Source organism: Diplotaxodon limnothrissa, linkage group LG14 (genome assembly GCF_057381915.1).
Source record: "Diplotaxodon limnothrissa isolate DT_005_m linkage group LG14, D_limnothrissa_male_GT1.1, whole genome shotgun sequence".
Taxonomy (NCBI): Eukaryota; Metazoa; Chordata; class Actinopteri; order Cichliformes; family Cichlidae; genus Diplotaxodon; species Diplotaxodon limnothrissa.
In genome coordinates this window covers 13,751,479-13,767,273 of record NC_140609.1, presented here as the reverse complement: position 1 = coordinate 13,767,273, position 15,795 = coordinate 13,751,479, and the positions used below count along the sequence as shown (strand labels likewise).

The 15,795-nt window shown below is 40.0% G+C and overlaps 1 protein-coding gene across 1 annotated transcript; it reads left to right on the top strand.

Moving 5' to 3' along the window:
• The first annotated feature begins 3,556 nt into the window (after positions 1–3,556).
• On the top strand, positions 3,557–12,539 carry LOC146618584 (transmembrane protein 120A-A-like). Its single transcript, XM_085370473.1, has 12 exons — positions 3,557–3,625; positions 3,785–3,903; positions 8,984–9,100; positions 9,198–9,257; positions 9,459–9,554; positions 9,644–9,733; positions 9,809–9,874; positions 9,976–10,037; positions 10,622–10,714; positions 11,400–11,464; positions 12,208–12,276; positions 12,426–12,539. Exons 1-12 carry the CDS (start codon positions 3,557–3,559, stop codon positions 12,537–12,539), a joined length of 1,020 nt encoding a protein of 339 aa, XP_085226599.1.
• The last annotated feature ends 3,256 nt before the right edge of the window (positions 12,540–15,795 follow it).

The window sequence follows — 15,795 nt, the reverse complement described above, 5'->3', positions numbered from 1 at the left end:
GCTATTATTGCTTATGAAAAAAGAAGTGTATGGTAGCAAATATTAAAAATAAGAGGGACATGCAGAGCTGTAGTAACTACAGAGGGATCAAATTGGTACTATGAAGATATAATCAAAAATATGTCTGAAGCTAGGTTACAAAAAGAAGTGACAATCAGGTGACAGCGGTATGGCTTCATGCTGAGAAAGCACACTTCTTATGAGATGTTTGCTTAAAGAGTGTTGATGGGGAAGTACAGAGAAGGTCAGAGGGAGGTCTACTGTGTCTTTGTGGGTCTAAAGAAGGCATATGATAGGGTACTAGGAGAGGAAATGTGGTACTGCACGAGGAAGTCAAGAGTGGCAGAAAAGCATGTGAGGGTGGTGCGGCAAATGAATGAGGGCAACAAGACAATGGTGAGGTTTGTGGTAGGAGTGACAGATGGGTTGAAGACAGGGATAGGATTACATCAGGCTATTCTTGTTTGCAGTGGTGATGGACAGGTTGGCACATGAGGTCTGGCTGGGGTTTCTGTGGCGTATGATGTTTGCAGACGACATGGTGATATGTAGTGAGAGTAGGGAAGAGGTGAAAAAGAGCCTGAAGAGGTGGAGGTATGCTCTGCAGAGAAGAAAAATGAAGGAAGGCAGAAGAAGAAATTAAGGCTTTGCACACAGCAGAACACCTGTTTCCTTATTTATTGCATTGTATGATTAGAAAGATTTCAAACCCACTGACCCAGTTAACTGAAATGTGTCACATACAGTATATACAATATACAAAATTTTAAAAAGTTCATGCAGAGTGTAAAAGCAGAGTGTTAATGTCACCTCCTGTTTTGGGGAGTTGTACATGCTCAATACCACTGTAGCTCAGACTAGACACACCGTGATTCATTTGCTTAAAGTGGCTGGGAATTGGACTTCTGATCATGATTTCTCATGGAACAATGTTTCTTCCTTTCATTTACATGCATGAATTACCAGTGATGGGAATAATGGCGTTACAAGTAACGGCGTTACTTTTTTCAGTAACGAGTAATCTAACTAATTACTATTCCTATCGTTACGCCTTTACCGTTACAAGAAAATATTTTTCAGCAAACAGATGGTTGAAGCTGTCTTCAGCTTACTGCTTCTTAGTTGTTCCATTGCTAGTTCCTCAGTTGCTACTTCCGTGCAACTGAGGCAATTCAACTGAGTTCAATTCAATTTTATTTATATAGTGCCAAATCAAAACAGCAGTTGTCATGAGGTGCTTTATATTATAAGGCAAAGACTCCACAATCAAACAACCGCCTTTGAGCAAGAACTTGGCAACAGCTTTAAGCAGCTCCCGCAGGGAGCCCGACGATCTGCCCGACGATCACTTTTTGGCACAACACCTGGAGCTAATGGGGCAAAACAATCGCATGAGTGCTGCTGTTTGACTGAGGAAGAATAAAGTAGTCGTGGTAAGCCAATCACACGACCACTTCAAGATGACAAACCAATAAGGTGATATATGCTAGCTTTTAAATTGTGTCGATAGGCCTCGTAAAACTAGAGTCATGATAAACAATATATACGCGGCGTTTTTTCCTCAATAATTTCATCACGTTTACTGTCTAAGGACAGCGCTAGCAATCACTCTCTGCTTATGAGCAAAAAATAATAAAACAAAACAAAAAAACAGCCCGTTCGTGTCGACCAATCAAAAAAAATGATACAACATCACATTTGGTTGTTTAGGAAGAGGGGGAAGTTTTAGGCGTGATGGCCAGAGAGAGAGAGAGAGCAGAAAAAGAGAGAGAGCGAGTTTTGAGATGTGTGAGATTTGTGACGTTTAGTGTGTTTAGAGTGTGTAGTTAATGTTTTGTCTTGTGTAGTTAGTGTGTAGTGTTGTGGATAGTTTTGTGTTGTGTGTCAGAACAATGAGGTGACTGTTGAATGAAAACAGGAGTGATACTGCTGCTGCTGTCAGACCTGCAGGTATCAGGCTGTGATGTTCTTTATAGTGGACAGAAATTATTTTTTTGGAGTGGCACAAATAATTTGTGTGGCATCTTATTGAATGCAGAACAGCTGATTGTTATATAGATAGTTTGAAATGGTTATTTTTTTTAAAAGGTAAAAGATAAATGGCTGCAAGTAACTTTGTTGTTTGCAAAACTTGTACATATGATTTTAAAATTGACAATTTATATTTGCATTTAAAGTTATGAAATATGATTCATTAAACATGTGTGTGGTTATTACAGTAAAAAATATAACCTTTTCTACTCTGGTTTTATGTTTTTTGTCTGATTTTAGATCAATTGTGTTAATACGGTGTGTCAAAATGAAAACATGACTGTAAATTCAGACACGTGAGGTTGTGCTGAAAAGAATGATACCAAACAAGGCAAATAAACTGTTTTTAAAGGTGAAATGTAGAAGTCAAATCAAAAGTAGTTAAAAATGGCCAGTTACACCCTGGACTCCAGAGGGTTAAACATTTTTCTTTAAAGTAACACAATAGTTACTTTTCAAGTAATTAATTACTTTTAGAATATTGTAACTCAGTTACTTTTTTTTGAAGAAGTAACTAGTAACTATAATTAATTACTTTTTCAAAGTAACTTGCCCAACACTGTGAATTACAGGGATATGGGTAAACATGCATGGATTTAAGGTAGTAAATGTAGATGAGTTTAAATTCCAGGGGTCAACCATCCAAAGCAACTAGCACAGTGCACAAAAGAGGAGTAAAAGAGAGTGCAGGCAGAGTGGATGAAGGGGTTAGGGTTGATTTGCGTCAGAAGGATGCAAGAGTGAAAGGGAAGGTTTACAAGATGGTAGTGAGACCATCTGCTATGATGTATAGTTTGGAGACAGTGGCACAACTAAAATGACAGGAGGAAGACCCAGGATGGACAAGAGTAGTAATGAGTAGATCAGGACAGCTCAGGTTGATTAATTTGAAGAAAAGGTTTGAGAGGCTCGGCTGAGATGCTTTGGACATGTGCAGAGAAGGGATGGTAGATATATTGGACAAAGGATGCTGATGAAGCCACCAGTCAGGAAGAAGACCACAGAGAAGATTCATGGATCTAGTAAAGAAGGGCACACAGAGGGATCGTAGTGATACGGTGAGATGGAGGCATGATTCTGTGTGGCGACCCCTAAAGGCAGCAGCCAGGAAAGAAGAAGATTATTCAAAAATACAACTTATGTCACAATAAAATTACACAAGTATGGCTTGCAGTAGTCCAATACAATCCACTAGATGCTGCTAACATGTAGCAATATAAGTGTGTTAAATAGCATGGAGCTGGATGTACTATGGCAAAAGTGAAGACTGCAATGCAGTTAACAATGACCTGCCACCTTAAGCTCTGCAGGTGATAAATTAACACTGTGATAAAAAGAGATTAATGTCCAAGACAAAATCTTGCACATTTGTACCAGTCAAAGTTCACTTTATGCAATCAACTGCACATGGAGACGTGATCCACACCCTGGGAATACTTCGCCATCACATTTCAACTCATTTCATGGTGCTCGAACACCATCGACCCTAAGCTGATGTGCTGTTTTTAGCGCTACTGTTTACAAAATGTCAGAAAATTTGAAAAACATCCTGGGGGAATGGAAAGGTCTGGAAGAAGAGTATCAGCAACTTCAGGTAAGAAACTGCCCATAATCGGGACAGCCTTGCACTGTATATTGAATATATGATGTTCTTTTACAGATCCACAGAAAGCTGAAAAAGTTGAAATATTGCTTCTAATTGATATGTTTCCTGTGTTGTTGTTTATAACCTTGTGTTCTTAATGTCCTGCAGGAGACACACAGAATGTATTTAAAGAAACTGGATGAACTTTCCAAACTGCAAAACAACTGCTCTTCCTCTATCTCCCGTCAGAGGACAAGACTGACTGAGATATCCCAACTGGTGAAAAAGTAAGTGTGAGTCACAACTAGAGATACACACGTACACAGATGTACAACAACGTAAATTATATCTTGCGTTACATCATAAGAATTGTGGGGAGTTCTGCTCATTTCAGGTGTGTAAGCCTTAAATTGAGTCTTACAACTAATATAGAGAACTTTATACAACATGCCTCATTCACACACAAAACTTTCCTACACCTAAGTGCTTTCTTTCTAACACTCACACTCAAATGAACACATCCAAGAGAAACTTGGGCTTTATACCTCGTCCCACATTCCCATAACCCTCATCCAGTGTGTTGCTACAAGACCAATGGCTGAGCAGCATTAACACTGGCTGCAAGTCTTTAGTCCCTGCAGGGGTCCAGGTCACAGCCTATAATCCTAAACTGTTTTAAATAGCCATACAAATATTAAAAATCACATTTCCACAAAAAACAAGCAAAAAAGAACCTCGACAGAACATAACTGAAATACTATCGCAGTTCTAAATTTATGATTTGAACGTTTTATAGCGTTGGCACACTCACCAGTTCACCACAAGTGTTACTTACTTACTAAATTAGTTAAATATTAATTGTGGTGGATGACACCACAAAGAAATTTAAAAGACCTGTGTAAATTAAAATTAGTGCATTAAGGCAAGGCAAGGCAAGTTTATTTGTATAGCACAATTCAACAACAAGGTGATTCAAAGTGCTTTACAGAGACATTAGAAACAAGAACAAATAAAAAGCACGATTTAAAATTGAATAAAACAAGCAAATAAACTAACTAACTAATTAACAAACAAACAAACAACAGTATATAAAATCAAAACAGATAAAATCAGAACAGTAGATAAAATCAGTAGTTAAATGTAAGTTTTGAAATTTAAGCTTAAAGTGTGGATTTGGTGCTTTATTCAAATGCAGCTGAGAACAGGTGAGTCTTCAACCTGGATTTACATAAACTGAGTGTTTCAGCTGATCTGAGGCTTTCTGGGAGTTTGTTCCAGATATAAGGAGCATAAAAGCTGAATGCAGCTTCTCCGTGTCTGGTTCTGACTCTGGGAACTGATAAAAGACCAGATCCAGATGACCTGAGGGATCTGGATGGTTCATACTGGGTCAGGAGGTCATTGATGTATTTTGGTCCTAAACCATTCAGAGCTTTATAGGCCAGCATCAGAACTTTAAAGTCTATCCTCTGACGGACAGGCAGCCAGTGTAAGGACCTCAGAGCTGGACTGATGTGGTCCACTTTTTTGGTCTTAGTGAGGACTCGAGCAGCAGAGTTCTGAATGAGCTGTAGTTGTCTGACTGATTTTTTAGGTAGACCTGTAAAGATGCTGTTACAGTAATCAAGCCTACTAAAGATGAATGCATGGACTAGTTTTTCCAGGTCCTGTTGAGACATCAGATCTTTTATCCTTGATATATTCTTGAGGTGATAGTAAGCTGACTTTGTTATTGTCTTAATGTGTTTTTCTACGTTTAGGTCTGCATCCATCACTACACCCAAATTTCTCGCCTGGTTTGTGGTTTTTAGATGTATAGATTGAAGTTCTCTGGTGACCTGTAATCGTTTTTCTTTGGCGCCAAAGACTATTACCTCAGTTTTGTTTTTGTTTAGCTGGAGAAAATTGTGGCACAACCAGTCATTGATTTCCTCAATGCATTTACCAAGAGCCTGTACAGGGCCTCGGTCTCCTGGTGACATTGTGATATATATTTGTGTGTCATCTGCATAGCTGTGATAGTTTATTTTGTTGTTGTTTATAATCTGTGCCAGTGGGAGCATGTAGATGTTAAACAGAAGGGGTCCCAAGATGGAACCTTGGGGAACTCCACATGTGATACTTGTCTGCTCAGATGTGAAGTTACCTATTGATACAAAGTATTTCCTGTTTTCTACGTATGTTTTGAACCAGTTTAGTACAGTTCCTGAAAGACCTGTCCAGTTCTCCAGTCGTTTGAGTAATATGTTGTGGTCAACTGTATCAAATGCTGCACTGAGATCCAGTAAAACTAGGACTGACATTTTTCCACTGTCTGTATTCAGACATATGTCATTAAACACTTTGGTCAGAGCGGTTTCAGTGCTGTGGTTCTGTCTAAAACCTGACTGGAAGGCATCGTAGCAATTATTCTGTTTTAAGAAGTAACTGAGCTGTTGAGAAACTGCTTTTTCAATGATCTTACTTAAAAACGGGAGATTTGAGATCGGCCTGTAGTTGTTCATTTGTGTCTTGTCAAGATTGTCCTTTTTCAGTATAGGTTTGATTACAGCAGTTTTTAGTGATTCTGGAAACACACCTGATAATAAAGAAAAGTTGACGATCTGTAACAGGTCTGACTCTAAAGTCTTTGAGACCTTTTTGAAAAAACTTGTTGGCAGGACATCTAAACAGCAGGAGGAGGAGTTCAGTTGACCTAAGATGTCCTCCAGGTCTTTGCTGTTAATAGGTTGAAACTGTTTCATGGTGTTTAAACCGTTTTTTGGTGGACACAGTACATATCCTGGATCTGCTGTTGATGTACCAATTGCTTGTCTAATTTTTTGGATTTTTTCAGTGAAGAATTTGGCAAAGTCATTGCAGGCCATGGTCGAATGAAGTTCAGCTGCCACTGACACAGGAGGGTTTGTTAGCCTGTCAACTGTAGAAAATAAGACCCGAGCATTATGGCTGTTTTTAGTGATGATGTCAGAGAAGTAGGACCTCCTTGCATTCCTCAGTTGTAAATTATAATTGTGAAGTTTCTCTTTATAAATGTCATAATGAACCTGGAGGTTTGTTTTTCTCCATCTGTGCTCAGCTTTCCTACACTCTCTTTTTTCATTTTTCACCAGTGTGGAGTTTCTCCATGGAGACTTTTTCCTTCCAGAGATAACCTTCACCTTAATGGGAGCAATAGTGTCCATTACATTTAACATGTTAGCATTGAAGCTATTGACGAGCTCATTGACTGACCCTCTGGGCAGGTCAGGTGTTAATGGGAAGACCTGGTTAAAAATTGCACTACTGTGTTCAGTTATACACCGTTTTGTGATCACTGTTGTTGATATATTTGTGTGGGCTGAGATTTTACTTTCAAAGAAAACACAGTAATGATCAGACAGGCCCACATCAGACACAGTAACCTTTGAAATGCTCAGGCCTTTGGAGATCAGTAGGTCAAGAGTGTGTCCTCTATTATGTGTGGCCTCTGTTACATGCTGAGTCAGCCCAAAGTTGCCCAGAGTGTTACTCAGGTCTTTAGTCCCTTTGTCCTGAGGGTTGTCCACATGAATGTTAAAATCCCCAGCAATAATTACACAGTCAAAATCAACACAGATCACAGACAGCAGTTCACTGAGGTCATTAAAAAAGTCTGTGCAGTATTTGGGAGGCCTGTAAACATTAAGAAACACAACTTTGGATGGGGCCTTCAGCTGTAAAGCCACATATTCAAAAGACTGAAAACTTCCAGGAGATAGCTGCTTACATTGAAATGATTCATTAAATAAGACAGCAACCCCCCCTCCTCTCCTGCTCACCCTGGCCTCACTGATAAAACTGTAGTTAGGAGGGGTCGTCTCGATGAGAACAGCTCCACTGTTACTTTGGTCCAACCAAGTTTCAGTTAAAAACATAAAATCAAGGCTGTGCTCAGTGATTAAATCATTAATTAAAAATGTTTTCCCAGCTAGAGATCTAATGTTTAATAAAGCCAACTTAAGTGTTTTAGAGGTATTACTTGTCCCCTCATGTTTGGGAGCAGTCTGTGGCACACAAGGTATGTTTACTATGTTTAAAGATCTTTTAGAGTGCAGCTCTCTGTGTTTTGACCAGGCCACATGTCTCCTGTCACCTAAAAGTACAGAAATTTTAAAACCTTCTAGTAAACAGGGTCCCAGCTTCTCCTGGGAAAAGTCATCACTGCCATAATCCTCACAGCCCGGACCCTTCACATATCACATATCAGACTGCGGAGACAGGGCATGAAGAGGAACTAAGGGGGGCGAGGCTGGGCAATGTGACTTCGATTGCTCTGTTGAGGGTGGGGCTCGATGGCGAACCTTTGGCCGCTCTGGTGGGGGGTTTATGGGGGACAAAAAGGGATTGGGACGGGGGGTAGATCTGAGCCCAGCATTGACCCGCTCCATCATCTCCTCAGTGAATTTCAGGTGTGGGGAGGAGGGAGAAAGGGAGGGGGAGGAGGGTGATGGCCTGTCAGGGGTTTGGGGGACTGGGGAAGGTCGTGGTCCCTTGTCCTGGTCGTTGGTGTTGTTGAGAGAGTTGGAGGCAAATAGGGACCCCTCTTCTTGCCTTAGATGTCTCTCCTTTCTGAGGCTCTTCCTCAGATGCCATGGATGTCTCTCCTTTCTGAGGCTCTTCCCGGGTGGGGGCAAATGGAGCTCCTCCTCAAGGTTTCTGCTGGGCTTTGTCTGTTCTTGGAGTACTGTTTGTTCCTCTTTATGAGATAACTCCTCGTTTATCTCAGCCTTGGCACCAAGCACGGATGGATGACGTATGGAATAAAACAAGTTGGAGGTGAACAGTTTCACCCCTGACTTGTTAAAATTAAATCCATTTGCTTTGAACAGATGCCTGCGTTCCCAAAAAATATTAAAGTTGTCGATAAAATGCACTGAGTGGTCAGCACATGCTGATATAAGCCATTTATTCAGTGTAAACAACCTGCTGAATCTCTCGTCTCCTCCTCTGACCGGCGGTACAGGTCCACTGATGAATACAGCTGCATTCAGAGAGTTTACAGTATTTAATAATCCAGTAAAGTCCCGTTTCAGAACCTCCGACTGAAACGGACTTTTACAGTGAATTAGCCTACGGAAAAAATAGAGCCAGTCAGGTTACACACATATCGTCACAGACAGTATGATGGAAAACATTTAGGGAGTGCATGCTGCCATGCAGTTCATTTTGGGTCCTTAATTTGCATTTGCTCCAACTTTCCACCAGGTTTTATGAATTAGACTCAGTAGTTTTGACGTGTCCTCACTGGCGAAGAAATAAACAACAACAGTCATATCTTTGGTTTTAGAAGTGGCTGAGACAATTCAATGATGCAAAGTTATCTTGTGCTCTTATGTCACTTGTCAGATCCAGCAAAGGGTCATCAGAAGAAGATGCCAGGATTCTGGATGAAATAAAAGAGAAAATCAAGATTCGACCAAATGCTTTCTTTCAGATGGAGGCTTTCCTTCCCAAGAAAAATAGGTAATCAATAGCTTTTAAAATATAAGCTGACTTTCATTAAATAAAACACTTTTTTAACCTAAAGAGAAAAAAATCATGTGGTTGTTTGATCTTACAGCCTATACCTCAGTCTGGTTCTTGGAAATGTGAATGTCACGCTTTTCAACAAGCAGTCAAAGTAAGTTTGACCATCAAACCCAAAGCGCCGAGTATAATTATTTGACTTTTGCATTTTTCTCTGTTGATTCACTCTTATAGCACCACTTTTATTTATCCAGCCACACCTCTAATATTCAGATAAGTGCTTTCATTGGCACAGCTGTCCTCAGCTGCTGGATTTCGACAATCCTTCACTCTTCCCGAACTTATGCTTTTGCAGATTTGCTTACAAAGATGAATATGAGAAGTTCAAGCTGTGCCTCACAGTCCTTCTGCTGCTGTTCTCCTTCATTTGCTATTTCTTTGTGAGCTACAGGTAAGGCGTAATGTCATCATTAATAGCTGAATGCAACTGTGTGAGATACAAGCTGACACTGTTTCTCTAAACGTAACACTTGGCTTTAGATTTTCTGACGTAATCCTCAATTTTCTGCTGGTGTGGTACTATTGTACCTTAACTATCAGGGAGAGTATCCTCATCACCAATGGCTCCAGGTCAGCACCTCCAATCACGATCATCTTTTTCATAAATTGCTACGACCTATTTATTAAAGAACTTGTGCATTACAGAATCAAAGGTTGGTGGGTTTTTCATCACTACATATCAGCGGTTTTGTCCAGTGTAATGCTGACTTGGTGAGTAGAATAGGTTAAAAAAAACAAAACCCTGATGCTCTTTAAAACACATTTAAACTCTAAATCTTTATTTACAAATGCCCTCCCTTTAATCCTCAAAGGCCAGAGGGAAACCTGTACCACATGTTCAGGAACCAGTTCCTCGCCTACTCTCTGTATCAAAGTAAGTCTTATTTATTTCACACTTCCAGCTTTTCTTTTCTTTTCTTTTTGTCAATAGAAAATTGTACTTAGTAGTCAGTATAATCTTTTAATATCATAAGTTTACATATGGTAGTGATAGGATGTGGGATCTTTAATACTCTGCAAAGGCTTTGTGTGCATTGCAGAGTGCTCTTGCATTCACAACCACATCCTGGGAGCACGGGAAAGGTCGTACCTTCTTTTATTGTTTTACGGGAGGATAAACGTAGCTATGTCAGTTTTAGTCTATGTGCCTTTTTTACATATAGATGAACTGTTGGATTTTCCAGACCAGCAGGTTTAGGGAAGTCGTTTATAGGGTCACACTCTGACACACACACGCACACACACACACACACATACATACATATACACCTCCACATTCCAATGTAAGGAACAAACACCCACTCACTCTCGTGCGAGAGCTCAGAGCTGCCCTTGCTAAGCAACAAGTAAAACTGTGTGTTCTTCCTATCTGATTCTCAGCTGAAGAAGTGTTTTAGAACATATCTCTTAACACTTTTTCAAACCAAACAAAACCCTGATGATCACTGTTTGCTTCAGGTTTCGTTCAGTGTCTGCAGTGCTATTATCAGAGCGGATGTCTGTACAGACTGCGAGCCCTGGGAGAAAGACACAACATGGATCTGACTGTTGGTGAGACACTCGTAGCAGGCAGATTTTATATTCATTATTCATTCTCACAGGTGCACACACACACAAACTACACCCTTTTTGGCTCCTACCTCAAAGCACACTGTGCGCTGTCGATATTACGTGCTGCACAATAATGTTTAATATTTAGTATTTACTGTTATATTCCCATAGATCATCGTGATGTTGCTTATTGTATTGCTCTCGTTTTCTTCTGCTTGTTTTCTTTTTTCTTTCTCAACAGGTGATCCAGGTGATTGATATATGTATTTTTTTTTTTGTCTGCTTATTTAGTTGGTTTTTGTTTTTTTGCCCTTTATCCCCGTCCCTCTTCTCCGCTGTTTTTTCCCCCTCTTCCTTTCTCCCTTTTCTTTTCCTCATTCAAGTCTGTCCCGTATCTAGCAAGTGAAAATAAAAAAATAAATAAAATAAACAATAAAAGGTGAATCAAATAGACCATTACGGCAAGGCTGGGATGGTCCATTTGGTAAAGTAAATCCGTTGGGCATCTTTCCTCGCCTTTAGACAATAATTCTGATGGCAAAAGAACCAAACGGGACAGGCAAAAAAAAAAAAAAGATTTTATATTCATTAAATGAAATGTGACCACAGGCCTCGCTGTAATCATATATGGAAGTAAAAACAGACCTACAAAAATAGAAAACTGTTGTGTGTTTTCTGTATTTAGAGGGATTTCAGTCCTGGATGTGGAAAGGGCTGACGTTTCTTTTACCCTTCCTGTTTTTTGGTCATGTGAGTACAGTCTGTGTGACACTGACAAGCTTCTTCTTCTTATTTTGCATTTTTTTAAAAAGAAAAAAAAATCATGCTTTGTCATGGTTTAGATCAGGAATGTCAAAGTCATTTTACACCGTGGGCCACATACAGGCTACTTTGATGTTAAATGGGCAGGACCATTCAAAAACATGAATAATGTGTGTAAAATTACAGAAAAAGTTCTGCTGGTTCATTACCCAGACTGTCCTATAATAATAAAAAAAATGTATTATTATTTTTTACTGCTAACTCACTGTAAATCAAACAAAAAACAAAAAGAAGCAAACAAAAAAGAGACATTTCCATCATAATGGAAAAACAGGTAATTTAATTATTTTTGGTGTAAGGTGAATGGCAAGGTGGGGGGTGTCTTTATCAATGGGGAAAACTGTAAAACTTATGACAAGTGAGACAGCTGTTAAAAAATCTATTCTCTCCCTCACATTTTCTCAAGATGTCCAGTTGGCCTGTTTCAGGTCTTTTGCGGGCCTTTCCTGGTCCCCGGGCCTCATGTTTAACACTCCTGGTTTAGATGGAATAGGCACTGATAAAAATGCTGATGTCATGTAAGACTTAATATCGACTGTATTTAGGCAGCTGGAGACAGTGTTTGGATTTTTGCTGATCTTGATAGCAACTCGATCTTTAGCATTCCTCTGTGTCTGCGTACTACAATCACTACTACTACAAACCCTGAGGCTTCGTGTTTTGTCTCTCAGTTCTGGCAGCTCTTCAACGGGCTGTCTCTATTCAGAATGGCTCAGCTCCCAGAGTGTAAAGAATGGCAGGTCAGTGGTCTCATACACACCAGGTTTTACAGTTTCTATGTGACATCCAGTCACCATTAGCACAGATTACATGCTGGTAACTGTGTGTTTAGGATACGACTCATCCTCTTCTGCTTACTCATGTTCTCTATGCTCTAATGTCATGCCAGGTTTCAGTGTGTGGGCTCTGCTTCCTTATTCTCTTCGCGGGAAACTTCTTCACCACTGTTGCAGTCGTTCGTCAGAAGTTAAAGACCAGGAATCAGAAGCCAAAGAGCCTGTGATGCAGGAAATTATTACAAGGAGGCACAGTGGTCCTGAGTTCAATTCCACCATCAGACCGGGGTCTTTCTGTGTGGAGTTTGCATGTTCTCCCCGTGTTTGCTTGGGTTCCCTCCTGGTACTCCTCCCACCATTAAATGACATGCAGATTGCTGGGATAGGTTAATTGATTAATCCAAATTACACCATAGGTGTGAATGTGAGCACGAATGGTTGTCTGTCTCTGTGTGTTAGCCCTGCGACAGACTGGCGACCTGTCCAGGGTGTACCCTGCCTCTCGCCCTATGACAGCTGGGATAGGCTCCAGCGCCCCCCGCGACCTTGAAAAGGATAAGCGGAAGCGAATGGATGGATGGATAGACTTATTACAAGTGTATTGCCTTGTATTGTATGCATTGTATTGTGTAAAATGACTAATCACTCGCAGTTAAATGTTCAGTTATGATCCACATCACTTACATGTTCAGAGACAAGCATCACTCTCCAATAAAGTCATTATTTTACAGATTTTCTGCAATTTTGTTTGTAGCCCTTAATGTTATTTTGACTGTTCAGCTATATTTTATGTTAAATGTTATAATGAGTAATTCACGTTATATTTTATTTCTCTATGTGTTAAACTAATGATTAGCAAACAATACAGCCTGGGCTAAAAATAAAAAAAATCAGTGTTTTTTCCATTTCATGTTTTATTGTTAATGCTCATTTGGTGTCATCATAATAAAGTGGCTTTACAGTTATTAATAAACAAGAAAATTGACTGAATTTCTACTTTAAACAAGGAGCTGGAAACATTCCTCAGGGATTTTGGTCCATATTGAAATGATAGCATCACTCAGTTGATAAAGTTTTGCCAGCTACACATCCATGATATGAATCTCCTGTTAAACCACATCCCAAAGGTGCTCTACTGGAGTGAGATCTGGTGACTGTTGAGGACATTGGAGTACAATGAACTCATCGTCTTGTTCAAGAAACCAGTTTGAGATGATCTGAGCTTTGTGACATAATGTCATATCGTGCTGGAAGCAGCCATTGGAAGATGTGTACTCTGTGCTTACAAAGGGATGGATGTGATCGGCAGGCTGTGGTTTTTAAACGATGGTTAGTTGATGTTTAGTTGGTACTAATGGGCACAGTGTGCCAAGTATCCCCCATACTATCACAACATCAACTATCACTGATAGAGGGCAGGAAGAAGAACAAGCAAACTCCACACAGAAAAGACACTGGATTTGAACCCTGTGAGGCAAAAAGACCAGACAACATTCTTCCATTGTCCAACTTTGGCGTCAGCTGTATCCTCAGTCTCCTATTCTTAGCTGACAGGTGTGGCACCCAAGATGGTCGTCTGCTTCTATAGCCCATTTGTGTCAAGGCGCAATGCCGTGTATCCAGAGATGCTCTTCTGCATTACCAACAAGAGGCAGTGGCTCTATTTGCGTTTAGAGACAGCTGAGCCGGTGTACCAATCAAAGTACATGTTTAATTGAGGTGATATTACAGAGTACAGACGTCAAGTCTACTTTGTCATGTTTTAGTAACTGAAAAAGCCTTCAGTTATTTGTATTAATGAGTAGAGAAAAAAAATCCTACAGTTCATCTGAATAGAAACAGATTAGAAGGAAATTGTGTATTTATTTATCTAATAAACATTCACTCAGTGGACAAAGATAGAGTTAGGCCTCGGTGACTGGACACAGCAGAAGTAAAGTTTGCTTTACTACCAACAGGTTTTGGCTGGAATAATTAAACTGTGTACAAAGGCCAGTTTGTTTGCTTTTTTTTGTTGTTGTTATTTTTTTTAAAAAAATCTTGTTTACTTTAAAAGTGTACCATAGTGTACATGAACAAATACACTCTTTTCCAAACAGTGCAGGAGTTGTACTACTACTACTGCTATTCTTGTACTCGAGTACTCTTTAACCTTTTTATTGAATTTTACTTGTCAATAAATTTAAAACCGTTCTCATTGTGAGTGTACCTAATGAAAGTAGCTGAACAGTAGTGATGTGCGGATCGATCCTGAAATATCGATTCCTCCGATACCAATCATTTATGTTCTAGAATCGATTCTCACATTAAAATATCGATATTTTAGTAATTTAGAGTAAATTTGTAGTTTATCATTAACAGGAACACAGTGGAAAGAAACTATAACATTCGGATTGCCTACATTCAAAGGAACTACTTCCTCTTCCGCCTTTCATAGTCATGTGCGAAATACGGCTGTATAAATGTCTCGCAGCCCCTTGGCGTGCGCACTCACAACAATGGCTGAGCGTAATTGGGCGGATGTATTTTACCTCCACAAACAGCTGAGCCGTGGTTTGCAATAAATGTGGCAAAAAAAGTGAGGTGTTGTGGCCATACTTGCCAACCTTGAGACCTCAGAATTAGGGAGACATTCAAAAGGGCTGTTTGGGCGGATAAATATATTTTACAGGGTTTATTTATCGGATAAAATACGTTAAATGTCACCGTTATTATTGGCCGGCCCGGAAACAGCGGGGGTGTCCAAATTCAGAGGCTGCTTCCACCTGAGGACCGGCCTTCGCGGTCTAAAGAAAGCCGGGTAGTACGTCACGAGCTCCCTCGGTGGAGTGAAACTCTGCCGTCTGCTCCTTGCTGTCTAAAATATAACCGGACACTGACGTAAACTCTTCTGTTTAATCAGTTTTCTGTTTGACGTTTATTCAGCTGTGTGAAAACCCCGGAGGAACCCTCCCGAGGGAATAATAAAGTTTAATTTAATTTAATCTAATCTAATAACTTTAATCTCAGCCAAACCGATTTACTCACGAACAAATAAAACACTGAAAAAGCCAAACAAGAACATTTTTAAGTTATCAAAGTGACTTGTACATCATGTTTAACCCGAGTGGTGAAAGACCGCGGGGGTTTGAAGACGATGTGTCGGTCGGCTCAGATATTTGAAGTTTACACAGCTACATTCTCACCTGAAAATATGTTAAACGTTTTTTTGCGACCCAGAAAGAGAAATAAGAGTGATATTAAAACTAAGTCGCTGCCGTCATTGTTGGAAACTGGAATTGGCTGGGCCGCGCTATGAATTCTGCGATATGGTTTTTCAACTTTGTTGTCCGGGTGGAAAATCTGGAGAAAGGTGGGATTCTCCCGGAAAAATCGGGAGGGTTGGCATGTATGGTTGTGGCAACATCACTAACCTTGTCAAACACCTCAGAGTAAATCATATCACAAAATATGACGAGCGTATGTTGAGGCGAACTGAAGAGG